The sequence below is a fragment of the Amphiura filiformis genome, chromosome 4 (genome assembly GCF_039555335.1).
Source record: "Amphiura filiformis chromosome 4, Afil_fr2py, whole genome shotgun sequence".
Lineage (NCBI taxonomy): Eukaryota > Metazoa > Echinodermata > Ophiuroidea > Amphilepidida > Amphiuridae > Amphiura > Amphiura filiformis.
Genome location: NC_092631.1, coordinates 68,085,590 through 68,099,838, shown reverse-complemented (window position 1 = coordinate 68,099,838; position 14,249 = coordinate 68,085,590). Strand labels below are relative to the sequence as shown.

Sequence of the window (14,249 nt, the reverse complement as noted above, 5' to 3'; positions counted from 1 at the left end):
GTGTTACATTTGGTTGAAATTGGAGGTCGAAGGTCAAAGGTCAAATTGTAATCTTTGTCCGATTGAGCTAAAACTTGTTGAGTGGAATCATTCGAGGTCAAAGGTCATAATGGGGCAAATGTCACAGCATTCCAGATTGGGCATACACTTGGTAAATTAATTAAAGCAAATAAAAATAAATAGGCCTATCAAATGTTCAATGAATGTTTGCTGTCGTGCATACGGGCATGTGGTGCTTATTATGAAATTGTAGGCCTACATGTTGTATAATTATCTCTGAAAATGTTTGTTGAAAAAATAGGCAAATTAACGTCTTGTCTTGTTGAGATATGAATTTTTGGCAATATGAGTTTAATTTTGTCAAGTGCGGCGGCAAATATTTGTATATCACTTTCAATTAAAATTCATGTGCATTCTAATTTAATTTAAATGTTGTTGGTAAAATGTGATCTAATGTGATTTGTAGATGTGTTTATTGAAACATGCTATTATTATTGGAGATGTATCATTCGGTCAAATTTAATGTAGGCCTATTTTTTGAAAGTCACTCATTTAATATGCAATTTAATGTGATTTCTAAATGCATGTATGTTATTAATGTAATCATGTAATACGGTATTGTATTTCTGCCTACAAGCTGCGATTTGAAACTGAAACTAAAATTGATATGATGCACTGGTAGTATTATAGGCCTACTGTCTGTTCAATTAGCTTAGATTCTTGAATTTTTAAGATATTTCAAAAAATAAAATATTGTGGCCAAAGTCATCAAAGAAAAGTGTTAGCACAGCCTTAGACCTAACGTGATTTATACTTTTCAAATTCCCAAGTTCAATTTAACACCCTATTTCTTTTCAATTTTGCCTCATTTTAGGCAGTTACTTGGGTCCATCAAAAGGGTTCGCGACCTTTTTACAAATTGAGTGGGACGGTCCATTCTCAACTTAGGGCATAGACCCTATCCAAATTAGCAAAACAATCTGTCCACCAATCTGTCCTGCCATTTCAATTGTTATACCGTTCCGTTTATTGGATAGTTTCTATATAGGTGATGATGGGCCACCGGTTTTTGTTACACGAAATTATATGGCGATTAAGTTTTATGCATAACATTATTCTGAGCATTATTTTTTTCCTAAACAATGACATTAAAATTATGGATTTCGTTCTTATTTCAACTGGTTTACAATGTAACTTGAGTTTTGTAATTTTGTTTAACACCATCATTCCTTCCCAAGAATATCAGCATTCGCTTGACATTTTCAGATACAGTGACTTTACAAGAATGGTTTTCTGTAACCTGATTGTTTTAATTAATATTTTCTTGTACAAAAGTTCTTTTGTTTCCAAATGTCCTTCTCATAGTTTGTATATATTCAACAAACAAAACGAAATAACAAATTGGAAATAAATGTGTAGTTTTATAATAGGCCTATAGACCTACACCTTCTCAGACCCATTCGCAAAATAAATAAATAAATAAATAAATAAATAAATAAATAAATAAATAAATAAATAAATAAATAAATAAATAAATAAATAAATAAATAAATAAATAAATAACTAACTAACTAACTACGCAAGGAATGTATTTATATAAGCTGGGCCTATTTTAGAAAACTTAGTTCATAAATAATAACGTAATGTTTCAACAGTAGGGTTTCAAAACAAATTAGGCCTACTGGCAAATATAGCTATTATATCAGCGCATTATGACATTCGTCCCCATTGCTCTAAATGGATTGATTCAAAAAAAGTTTATGGTATCCGACGTTCTACGGCTTGTTATAAAAATATCGCGGAAAAGACCAAAATTGAAAAGAAATGGGGTTTTAAATTGAACTTTAGAATTTGACAAGTATAAATCACGTTAGGTCTAAGGCTGTGCTAACACTTTTCTTTGATGACTTTGACCACAATTTTGTATTTTTTTCAAATATTTAAAAAATTCAAGAATCTAAGCTAATTGAACAGACAGTAATCATCAATTCGCTTCACAAAGATACAATACAATAAACATGATATGTCATGCACACACGTGTTTGATAGCTTTTGATGGGAAATCAACCAATGCATTATTGCATTTTTAACAAGTAGGCATAACCTATAAGAAGATATATTTAGACTTAATTACATAATTATGAAATGAAGTTCAGTTCATAGCACATCCCCGAGCACATCTTAAGATTCAGGTTGCTATGAAACTAAATCAGTTTTTCTCGGGTTTTTCCCTATTTGCGATATAGATCACAAATGCTTTTAGAGATTGCTTCCTTCTTTAGCATGTTTAGTGTAAAGCACGTATCCATCTGTACTTATTGTCATGTGAGACTGACAAAAATGATGGGTTTTTGTATTTTTTTTTTTACATTAGTAGCCTAGAAACCAAGGCCAATGTTTAATATGATCCTCTTTTTTATCTCGTAACTATGCGACCCTGTAATTTGGAAATATATATTTTATTTGTTATGTCGTAGGCAGTAAGTAAGAACAGTAAAAGTTGATTGTAGCCTAAGAAACACATAATGGTTTAAGGGCTGGGGTATGAGCGACCTTGAAGTACCGGTATCTGGAGAGGGGAAGCAATGAGTTACCCCAAATCACAGCGGCAGGTAGTGACTGGGCCGCCGAGTGCTAATATATATTTATTTTGGAAGGTTCGTGTTTGTTTTAAATTTTGGGGCGTTTTTCCACAATTTGATATTTTTGGTGATATTCAAAAAAGCCACATGCCAAAGACAACTCTTTGGGCACATAGTTTGTTATTGTTATTGCAGTTCTTTTCCACATACCTACGTTAACATTCGATTGGGTGATTTACTAATATTATATATTTTATGACTGCAATTTGGCGTTTTCAATGCGTTTTACACGTATCATGAAATTAACGCAAATATCTAGTCACGCTGCTTTTAGAATTTTTACCTGATCGTCGGCTTTTGCAGGCAACAGAATGCAGATTGGCTCACGATAGAAGTCGTATTCCTCTATGTGGTTCACTTATTGATAAAATGAGTTTGCATTCCTTGTAACAACACACACATTGCCGTCTGGAAACCGGGTCTGGTACTGATTTTGGGACAGCCATTAAAACCACACGACTGACGACTATGTGTTTATGTTTCCCGCACGAAAGCTTGTGTCTACATCTATTACTATACTTCTTTGGAAACGTTGACCTTTGACCATTCTTTGTATAACGCCCTGATATGACCTTGATATGTTCGCTTGATTGGGTACGTTATAGCATCCATTTCATTGAGTTGTTAGGACTTGGTCAGTAGATAATACTCCAGGGATACAATAGTTTAACATGGTGTGTGAGCATGGTGAAAAGACTCATTATTGATTAGGCGCGGACATATTAAAGGCACAGGTCCTTTGCGTGTATAGCAGAAAATTATAATAGAATGTGTGAATAGAATGTTTGGAATTTTGCAACTAAAATACTAACTGTATTCTGCATTATGTATGTATTTATTTATTTAGGCCTATGCCTATTTATTTATTTACTGACTTATTTATTTATTTTATTTATTTGGTATATTAGTTAGTAGGCCTAGTTAGTAATATTCCATGATAGGCTACGTCGGTTTATTATTGATTGTTGATAACTTGACAACTTGATTGATTGATAGTCATTTCACATTATATTCCTAGTTTATAGGCCAATTTGAATAGCATCGTACATTAGATAAATATACCTATCAGTATTGATTTATTCTATTCAGCAATATCAAGGATTACTATCAAACTTCTCATAGCTAATTGTCAGTTGGCTCAGTGGTAACGCAGTAGGTTTTACAACACGGAGGTCCCGGGTTCGATTCCCACCTCTGCCTATTTTTTGCAAGGCTGAGAAAAAAAATGAAATTTCTGGACTGCAAACTTATTTGGCGCGCGATCTGAGCTGGTCCTTTTCTGGTGGCTGTGTCTGTTACAGGCACACTCCCTCTGCATCCAAACCAGGTTCACGCTCATTGCACCTCCCTTAATAAAAACACGTTTTGGACCAATAGTCCTTTAAGGGCTCGGATAGCGACGTTTTCACGTATTTTTTGTGGGACCTGAGAGCATATCAGACATATCGAATTGTATTGTGAAATTCGCGATATAATACACATTTTATAGCAAATGATTTGCTCGGAGTAAATTGCATAAATCTAATGATGTACTTAAAGTGTATGTAGCTGGGATGAAAAGCCTTCCATCATATGAAAATGTTGACCTTTCATATTAAAGATATAGATTTTTTCCCTCACAAAATCAAAACAATGTAGGCTACGTCTTTTGAGGGAAATAATGTATACATCTTCAATATAGGTCAAAATTTTCATTTGATGGTCGGCTTATCATCCAAGCTACATACACTTTGAAAACATATCATTATAGATTTATAAAGATTAGGGCCAACTTCGAGGACTGTTAAATATTAAAAATATCAAAAATATCAAATTTTAATAATTTGCCATAAAATTATTTGATATCAGCAGGACATTCATCGTACTAGTATTCAGAATGCAATGTCTGATGTGCTCTCAGGTCCCACACAAAATATGTGAAAACGTCGCTATCCGAGCCCTTAACTTCGTTATGAAAAATCCCGGGGAAAAATCGCGCCCAAATGAGTCGAACTGGTAGCAAATTTCCAGGCCTATTAATGGGTCAAATCGAGGGTTAAGGTAGGAATCATTGTGTTTATACAGTTTTGTTCCTTTTTCTCATAATTTTGAAGGTTGGCGCTTGGTGGTTGGGCTTCCTCGTATTCGGTCCGTTGATGATGCTTTTGGCGCCATTTCTCTGTCTCTTCCCGAGAGAAATGCCAAATCAAGAAAATCATGAGACACATCATGTGCAGGATCCCGTTAAGAATCCGGAGAACCGTGATAACAACTTGAATAATGTCGATTCGTTGCAAACAAATGCAGATTATGAATCGAACCAGAGCCGGCCAATATCGCAAGCTATACTTGGTAAGAAATTTACAGAATATTTATCGATGACTTATTAGAAGAACATGATAGAACATGACCAACACGCAGTAACAATTAAACATCAATCAAATTTATTTTAGAAGAACCCGTGAGGAGAACATCAAATCTAATGAAACGTCATCTATGAATGCCCCTCTATCATGTTACTGAAGATGATGCAGAAACAAGGAACAGCAGTTCAGAAAGCATCATGAGATCTAAATATCTCCCGGTTATTAGGTTTCACACGCAAGAAGAAGAAGAAATGAAACAGTCAAAGTAGGCAAGAAAAATACCAGAATAAAAGACAGTAGGGAAATGATATCAAAAAAGAAAGAAACCATGCAGTTTGCAGATCTGTAAAGTTTCCGACAACATTTAAGAAAACAGAATAGGCCCTAATGTGCAAGACTTATATAATTTCTAACATTTCTTTCATTAATTCATAAGTCAAATAAAAAGTTAAACGCACAAAAGCTGAAACAAAATTGTTACGACCGTAATTCACTTTCTTTTTCTTTGTTTTTGTTGTTGAAATTGAATTTTTATGTCAGTGAACGTTTTTGAACGTTCAATATGACTGTATTTAACATGTATAAACTGGCCTCAAAAAGAAACTTATAATTTTTCACAAGGTCATATCTTAAATTCCTGTCCATTAAAATGAACAAAGGTTGAACACAGGATTACTCTAAACACTGTTCAGTAACTAAACAGTTGTCCAACTGATACAACAGCAAAATTCACTGACATGGAACAGCTTCCTGGACCACATTCACAGCCCAGTAATTGCCACCCAACACAAGAAATCTGTGAGTAAACGGAATAGTGTGGAACAAGACATGTTTCTTGAAGAAAGTGTGTGAAAAGCAGAAGCAGCCCCGTTCCACACTATTCCACTTACTCTTTGGAAATAATCACCTGTGTAAGGATCTTAAACGCATTCTTACAGATTTCTTTCAAGTTATTGTCTCGTAGCACTTTTCATTTTTTACTTTGAAACAAAAATGCAATTGTATAATATTTTTTGTAACAACCTGTAGGCCTACATATGAAATTAATTTTCATTATTGAATATGGAAATTTTTATGAATGCAGTATTTGACATCTGCAATTGTATTTTAATTATATCATTTTTATTAATTATCATGACAATTTCTATAAGTGCAATATTTGCCTTATTGTATTTTTTTATTTTGATGTTTTTTCGATATTGTAATTGACACATAATTCAGCTTAAGGCTATCACTTGTTGAATTTAACACTTAAACATATCACCAACCAATGTTGTCTTTTTGGGAAAAGCCCATTATGATTCAAAGGGTCCAGTCCGAAAAGAGACATCAGTTATAGTATAAGGTTTAGGCGTTTGGGTTAAGGCTAGTGTTAGAGTTAGCATTTGGATTAGTGTTAGGGATAGGGTTAGGTTAGGGTCAGAGTTAGGATTAGAATCAGGGTTAGGTTTAGGATTAGGGCTTAGGTTGATGTTATGGGGTTAGGTTGAAGTTTAGGGGTTATAATACTTTTATTGATTTTTTGGAATATTAATGACCCTTCGGGCTATTGACCTAAACCTATTTTGTTTTATTATTGCAGCTTATTTTAGAGCGTTGAAGAGACTGGCAACCAACATACCGTTCATTAGTGTTACGTTGTCAACAACATGGATAATTGTAACAGGGTTAGGCCAATTTTATTTTGGAGCAAAGTACCTGGAGACACAGTATGGATTGACAACGTGGTTGGCACCGATTGTTTTAGGTATGTTTATATAAAAACTACGGAAACCCTAATAAAAAAATAAAAATAAAATATAGGGCTACGAAACTTATTCATCATGCACAGAGGGCACGTGCTTATCTGTGGAGGAGTTCCAACACAAGGCAAAAAACAACCGGGGGGGTCTTCGAAAATTTGTGTACGCGGATGTCCCACACAGACTTTCGGATGCTGACTTTATCTATACCTAATTTTTGCTGTTTTTGCGACCCATCACAAAACACCGAAATTTGCCCTATATAATTGGATGCTTTTAAGGGCACTTTGGAACAAATGGACGTTTGGGCGTATTCGTGTCTTCTGAACATGTTTGATGTAGGCCTATATACGAAGGAGGGCTTTCAACCAGCAATCTCACTGAGGCTCTTAGGTTTTGGATGGTATTTATAAGTACTTAGGGGTATCATGTAGCCTACTCATAATTTACAAGAGCCCTTCACTGAAAGGTGTCGAGTCTATGGGAAAGGTTTATAAATTTCAGTCCCGATTTGGTGGATTTGACCAAATGTTAACTACGATGCAAGTGAAAAGCTGATTTCTTGTCGATACAGACAAGTTGCAATATCACACCGCACCGAGTAGGCCATATGAATTATCATTTAGTGATATGAATTATGATTGATATAGGGATCAAGTGACAATAGGTGTTATTGTATTAAATTTGTGTCATAAATGCACTCTGATCACGCGGTGAGGTCTACAAGTTTACCAGAGCATGACACTTACATGGATGCGTGTACACTGTTAAAAATGAACGTTAATTTACAGGGAAAAAATACAATTTTTACCGTTTTAAAACAATTTATATACAAAAATACGGTGAAAAATTAGGAATTTTACATTTTCCTGTATATGTAATGTTTTTTTATCAAATATCCCATTTTTTTACGATACAATATACAAAAGTAAAAAATAACTGTAATTTTAATGCAATTTACTGTTTATTTACAAATAAAAACATAATTTTGAACGTTTTCTTACAGTTTCTTTTAAAAGTACATTACCGACACTGTTAAAAATCGTCAGAATGTTAATTTGCAGGTAAAAATACGGTTTTTACCATATTTAAACAAAGTTTACACAACATTATGGTCAATAACCGTAAATTTACAATTTCCCGTACCACAATTGAAGTGACAGTTAATTTACATGCAAATTAACAGTTTGTCCGTTTTTAAAACAATATATACAAAAAAAGACGTTAAAAAATCAGCAATTTTACGTTTTCCTGTAAATGTAATGTTTAGTTTATTTTTTAACGATAACAATATACAAAACTAAACAAATTACTGTAATTTTAATATAATTTTCTGTTTATTTACAAATAAAAACATACGTTTGAACATTTTCTTACAGTTTCTTATAAAAGTACATTACGACACTGTTAAAATCGTTAGAATGTTAATTCACAGGTAAAAAAACGGTTTTTTACCATATTTAAACGAAGTTTACACAACATATTATGGTCAATAACCGTATATTTACAATTTCCCGTATCACAAATAAGTGAAAGTTAATTTACATGAAAATTAAACAGTTTGTCCCGTTTTTAAAACAATTTACACAAAAAAGACGTTAAAAAATCAGCAATTTTACGTTTTCCTGTAAATGTAATGCTTAGTTTATTTTTAACGATACAATATACAAAATTAAACAAATGACTGTATATTTAATGTAATTTACTGTTTATTTACAAATAAAAACATGCGTTTGAATGTTTTCTTACAGTTTCTTTTAAAATTACATTACAGACACTGTTAAAATCGTTAGAATGTTAATTTACAGGTAAAAATACGGCTTATACCATATTTTAACCAATTTTACACAACATCATGGTCAACAACCGTAAATTTACAATTTCCCGTACCACAATTGAAGTTCAACGTTAATTTACATGAAAAATTAAAAGTTTTTCCCGTTTTCAAAACAATTTATATACAAAAAGACGCTAAAAAATCAGTATAATTATACGTTTTCCTGTCAATGTAATGTTTCGGTTTTTTTACGATGTAATGTGCAAAATTAAACAAATGACTGTATATTTAATGTAATTTACTGTTTATTTAAATATAAAAACATACGTTTGAACGTTTTCTTACAGTTTCTTTTAAAAGTGCATTACTAACACTGTTAAAAATGGTTAGAATGTTAATTTACAGGTAAAAATACGGCTTATACTATATTTGAACAAATTTTACACAACATTATGGTAAACAACCGTAAATTTACAATTTCCCGTACCACAATTGAAGTTCAACGTTAATTTACATGAAAAATTAACAGTTTTACCGTTTTCAAGACGCTAAAGTCATCAATTTAACGTTTTCCTGTCAATCTAAAGTTTAGTTTGTTTTTAACGATACAATCTGCAAATTTTTTATAATTTAATTTTAATGTAATTTATTGTTTATTTACAAATAAAACATACGTTTAAACCGTTAAAATATTAGTATGAAGTTAATTTACAGGTAAAATATGACTTTCACCATTTTTTTTTTTAAATTAACACCATCACTGTTAAAAATATCAAATTAAATCATAATATAAATGTGAATTGATCCTACCGCAGGTAAAAACACATAGGACCCTAATTGTTTTTCAACATTATACTTCACTTTTTAAGTGTTTTGAGATATATTTTCATAGTTTTATAGAAGCAAACTATTCCGTTATTTTACGGAACATTCCGGCAGCAGGGTTACGGAACATCCGTAAATTGTAATTTATTCATTCCGTAAAACTTATTCATTAAAAATACAGAATAAAACGAGGTTTCTTACGGAAAATATTCCTTAAAAATACAGAATATTCGTAATATTCCGTAGAGTTTTAACGGTAAATATTCCAAACAACTCGGAATCATTCCGTATTTTTACGGAATTAATGTTATTTTACAGAAAAATATGGATGTTCTGGTAAATCCGTAAATTTACAGAAACAAACAAATAAAAATGTATTTTCTTTTTTGAAAACCCGTAAGTTCACAGGTCTCCTGTAATAATACTTTATAGACCGTTTTCCCTGGGTAATTATGCATAATTGATTGAACTGAGGATGCGCTGTTAGTATCAGAATACCGCATGCAGAGGAGCAGCCCCCGGGGAGTAGCCGTTGCGCGCTGTAATGAGACGTATATCGGCCGATAGGACTTGAAGAAGACGACCGTGGCGTCGAAGTGTTTTACTTTGATAAGTTTGCTAGATCGCTTCTTTGCTGGTCAACTTTAACAGAGACAGGCAAGTAAACGCTAGTTGTTTTAGTTCACATGGTTTAAGTGCATGGTACGATCTAAATGCCCATGTACCGGTACCATAGATCAATGCTTATCTTTCTGTGGGTCATTTGGGTCAGTTTCTCAAACTTCAATTTCGGGTCAGTTTTTCAGTTGCACAACTTGCAGGAGAATGAACGTTAATTTACAGGGAAAAATACAATTTTTACCGTTTTAAAACAATTTATATACAAAAATACGGTGAAAAATTAGGAATTTTACATTTTCCTGTATATGTAATGTTTTTTATCAAATATCCCATTTTTTTTACGATACAATATACAAAAGTAAAAAATAACTGTAATTTCAGGGAGAGATTATTTAAATGTTCGATATCAGATCATGTACACATTGATACCATTGCTACTTTGTAATTATGTTTTTACTGAACTTGATTTTCTTTTTATATTTCAAATAGACCTTGACAAGTACTTCAGCTTCTACCATTGAAACACTGGAGTTACCGGCAACACCTTGTCTTGTTGCCCATGGTAAATTCTATTCATTGTGGCTTTATTGGCTATCGATTATCACTTACACTCTCAGAAAAAGGGGGTGCCAACTGAAACCTTTTTTGTCCAGTATATGGAACCCTGGCTATTGAACCCTCAAAAAAGGTTACAGAAAATTCAGGAACCCTTTAAGGTTCTATAGCTTGTTACATTAAGAACCAATAAAGGTTCCTAGAGTGTCTTAGTGGTTCCTTTTAGAACCTGAAAGGGTGCCATATAAAGGAAAAGTGAAGAACCCTTTTAGAACCCTTATTTCTGAAAAAAAAAAAAAAAAATAAGCTCTAAAATCAATTTGCTTTCTACCTTTAAAAATTTGTAAAGACAATTGACTTAGCTCATTGAGAGGTTAAATTGACATTTTAATAATCTTTGAATTACATTTTTCTGGAAAGTACCTAAATTTTTGCACATTTGATTTTTATCCAGCAAAGAGCAAAAACCTGGTCATGAAACTTTGGGAATAAATGAATAAGCATATAGAAATTCTCTTGTGGATTTTTGCAACAAACACTCATAATCCAGTCAGGAAACACTTAGGCCTAACTGACAAAAGCCAAGAAAGATCATTTTCTGAACTAAATATATAGCCTGACATGTCAGTATTGCTTTAGCTTAAAACATAGGCCTAGTAGCTAAAAGGAGGTTTAGAAGTTAAGTTTTATTCATTATCACCCAATATAAAGTTGGAGCCAATCTTGGTTTCTAATTGTGTCAGTTCATAAATTAATTCAATGTAATTTTGAGAGAGTAATCAAACTGCACAGATGCCAGTTCATCAGTTAAGGACATACTAGCCCTTCAAATGAGACAAACTTGTAATGTAAACATAATGTTGTCCAACCAAGTTACAGGTAGATCCAAAATATGTAATTTTGTCATAGTTTTAAATCAGTTTGTTTTAAATTTCTTCTACACTTGAAGGAAAATAGTCACAGATTTGAATTCCTCATCAAATTTTCTTTCAGAAAAAGTAGTACTTTTACTTGGAAACAATAATCGCTTTGGAATTTATTATTGTTTTCAATATGAAATCATGTGCGAATGCTTAAAGGGACAGTCAGAGATCTGCGGGTCAAGGTCAAACTTTTTTCACACATACCTTTTTTTTTTTTGCTTGTTGGGGAAGGTTAGCCTGAAAAGGAATCTTGCACAAACTATACAGTTTGTGAACGAGAGTCAAATCTTTATTTTCTGATGCGCGGGCATCAGAAATTCGCCATAGAAGCCTATGGAACAATGCAATGCACACAATATTGCATAACTTCTAAACGGAAGGTCAGACTTGGCTAAAAGTTTGGAATTAAAGTGATCTTAAAAGGGATGTTGAATCTCTGTACAATCACTGACTGTCCCTTTAACTGGCATTCCTTTCATTGTGTGTATGCAATGCATTTTATCTTTCTTTACTTTAAATAGGAGATTCACCATTTGACACTAACAAGTTCTCACTGACAATAAATGGGAAGGTAGTCATTGATCTCATCACCAACCAGCTGTCAGCATTGGCCCTGTGGTTCTCTACATTCTACGTCTTTAACTTCGAGTACCCTGAGAATATCGGAGCAACATTGGAATTTATTCAGAGGTAAGATTATATATAAGGATGTTTATTTCTCTGCTTCATTTGCTTTGAGGTGTTGTGTGATGTGTTTTTCATTATTAACATTTTGTACCGCCCAACACATTATGGATTGGATGAACTGAGGGTGCAAGAAGCTATTTCACAATTTATTTGAAACTTTTGCAATAATTTTGAAACTTTTATAATAGATTTGAGGAGTTTTATGTAAAATGATCATAGGAATTCAAATAATGTGTCATTCATTACTGGTTTCATTGTACATGTACTATTGTAGCCCTTGTAGCTTTTTAATTATAATAACAATGATGAAAACTAAATAATGTGCATATTTTGATTGCTTCCAATGTCTGATGATATTTTTTTTATTTTTTTTTTAGTAATGCTGGAAACAAGTTAAAATATTCATTTTATTATTGGCAAATCTGCTGTATAGATTTCAACAACAGTTCAAATGGACAAATTGCTGTACCTGAATCCAACCTTAACATTAAACAGAAACACCTGAATCATGTGATCATCAATCAGTGTCAGTTGATGTGTATGGGCCTGTAACTAGTGGGAAAATCATAATTTGTAGAGTGGTTAGTCCACAGTAGGTCAAAAATGTTAAAATTATACAGTCCTTCAAAATAAACTAATATGAAAAATCCATGTAGTGCATAAGTTTCAACTTAAATACCTTTCGTTGTAATAATTTAGTGCAAAACCCTTTTGATATATGAATGAACCATATTCTTAGATGTTTGTGACTTATGTTAACAGCATTCAATGTCTATGAAAATCTTTTACATAGAATATTATTCAATAATAAAACTACAAATTACAATGTATTGTCACTGATATTGAATGAACTGATATGAATGTATGAATTTGATTTCAGGTGCTTCCTTGGCATCAACCCTAGTCAAGGGTCCAAGAGAAGTAAAAAGAAAGGCAAGAAGACAGCCGTTCATCCACAAGTCCTCCAAGTATGTAACAAACTGAAAGACTTTGAAAGTGATTGGCTATAGACTTTGAAATTGAACGGATAAAGGAAGCTATATCTTATCATCTAAATCATCAGATGTTGAATTGATGTTTACTGTTCTGAATTATGTATTCTGTTCAGAGTAGGTTGTTGCATATATCTATATCAACAATTGAGAAATGTGACTGGTTACTAGAGCTATGATTGGGTTCAAACTTCGGCAATCGTGAAACAAAAGTGCTGGTTCAATATTGCGCCACTGTTTATTGTGTAATACACGAACAATACGTGGTCGAACCAGTTGCAACACACCAGTTGCCCAAGTAGCCAATCATAGTGAGACTCACAAATAAGGGAGCTAAAAGTATTACAAATGAACTGATAGTTCACCAGTGAGAGACATGGGCTACTCTATGGCAAAACTCAAGACAGATTGATAATTCCACTCAAAACTAATTGAAAAGTGATCAATGCTTTTTGTCTAGCATTACTGTGATTAGTTCTACAGTACCGTACCATTAATCATGTTAATTGTACAGACTAGTGACCAGGAGATTCTGGGTTCAAATCATACCACCAGCACATTGCTTACTTATGGAGTGAGTTTGGGTTGGGACTTGGCCTCTGTCATCAAGTATTTATTCTAGTCTTTGTAATCTGTTTAAGTCATGGAGTATTATGAAGATACCAAGGAGTATTCAATGAACAAATTCCAAGAGTGGAATTCACAGTGCAGGCCTATACACGATTTTCTATGTTTGAGTTTATATTTTGGCCTCACAAAAAGTTTGTGAAAGTTTTAAGGGGGAGCCGACCCTTCGTGCACCTAGCGGTACTACTCTAGGCTGTATTGTGAAGAATTGGGAAAGGCTAGAAAATGAAAGTTGCTATGAATATAGCTAAGGTTTTTGCCATCCTTCCTATGTAGTTTGATTTTGTTTAGCTTTTATTGATTTTCGCATATAGTGTCAAATGTTCAAAACTTTTGTTTTTCGAACATTTTACACTCTCGAAGAAAATTTGTAAAAGCTAAACAAAATCAAACTTCATAGACATGATGATGGTAATCTTGGCTATAGTCATGGTAACTTTGGTTTTGTAGCCCTTCCCAATTCTTCAGAATATAGTCAGGAATACTGTTAGTAATTAGGTGCATGAAAAAAAC

At 32.9% G+C, this 14,249-nt stretch overlaps 1 protein-coding gene and 1 long non-coding RNA gene across 3 annotated transcripts in view; both read left to right on the top strand.

Annotated features, from left to right (window-relative positions):
- Positions 1-14,249, top strand: part of LOC140151272 (solute carrier organic anion transporter family member 2B1-like) — a 50,365-nt gene that overhangs the window by 19,862 nt on the left and 16,254 nt on the right. For both annotated transcript variants that reach the window (XR_011858922.1, XM_072173549.1), the window contains exons 4-5: positions 4,736-4,973; positions 6,570-6,734. Coding sequence is in view for 1 of the 2 variants with exons in the window: in XM_072173549.1 (XP_072029650.1) it covers positions 4,736-4,973; positions 6,570-6,734 (403 nt within the window). In the remaining variant the exon portion in view is untranslated. The remainder of the gene's footprint in view (positions 1-4,735; positions 4,974-6,569; positions 6,735-14,249) is intronic.
- LOC140151280 (uncharacterized) lies at positions 9,743-14,047 on the top strand. The gene is made up of 4 exons (XR_011858923.1): positions 9,743-9,988; positions 10,442-10,514; positions 11,952-12,120; positions 12,998-14,047. It is a non-coding gene; the product is annotated as an uncharacterized lncRNA (long non-coding RNA).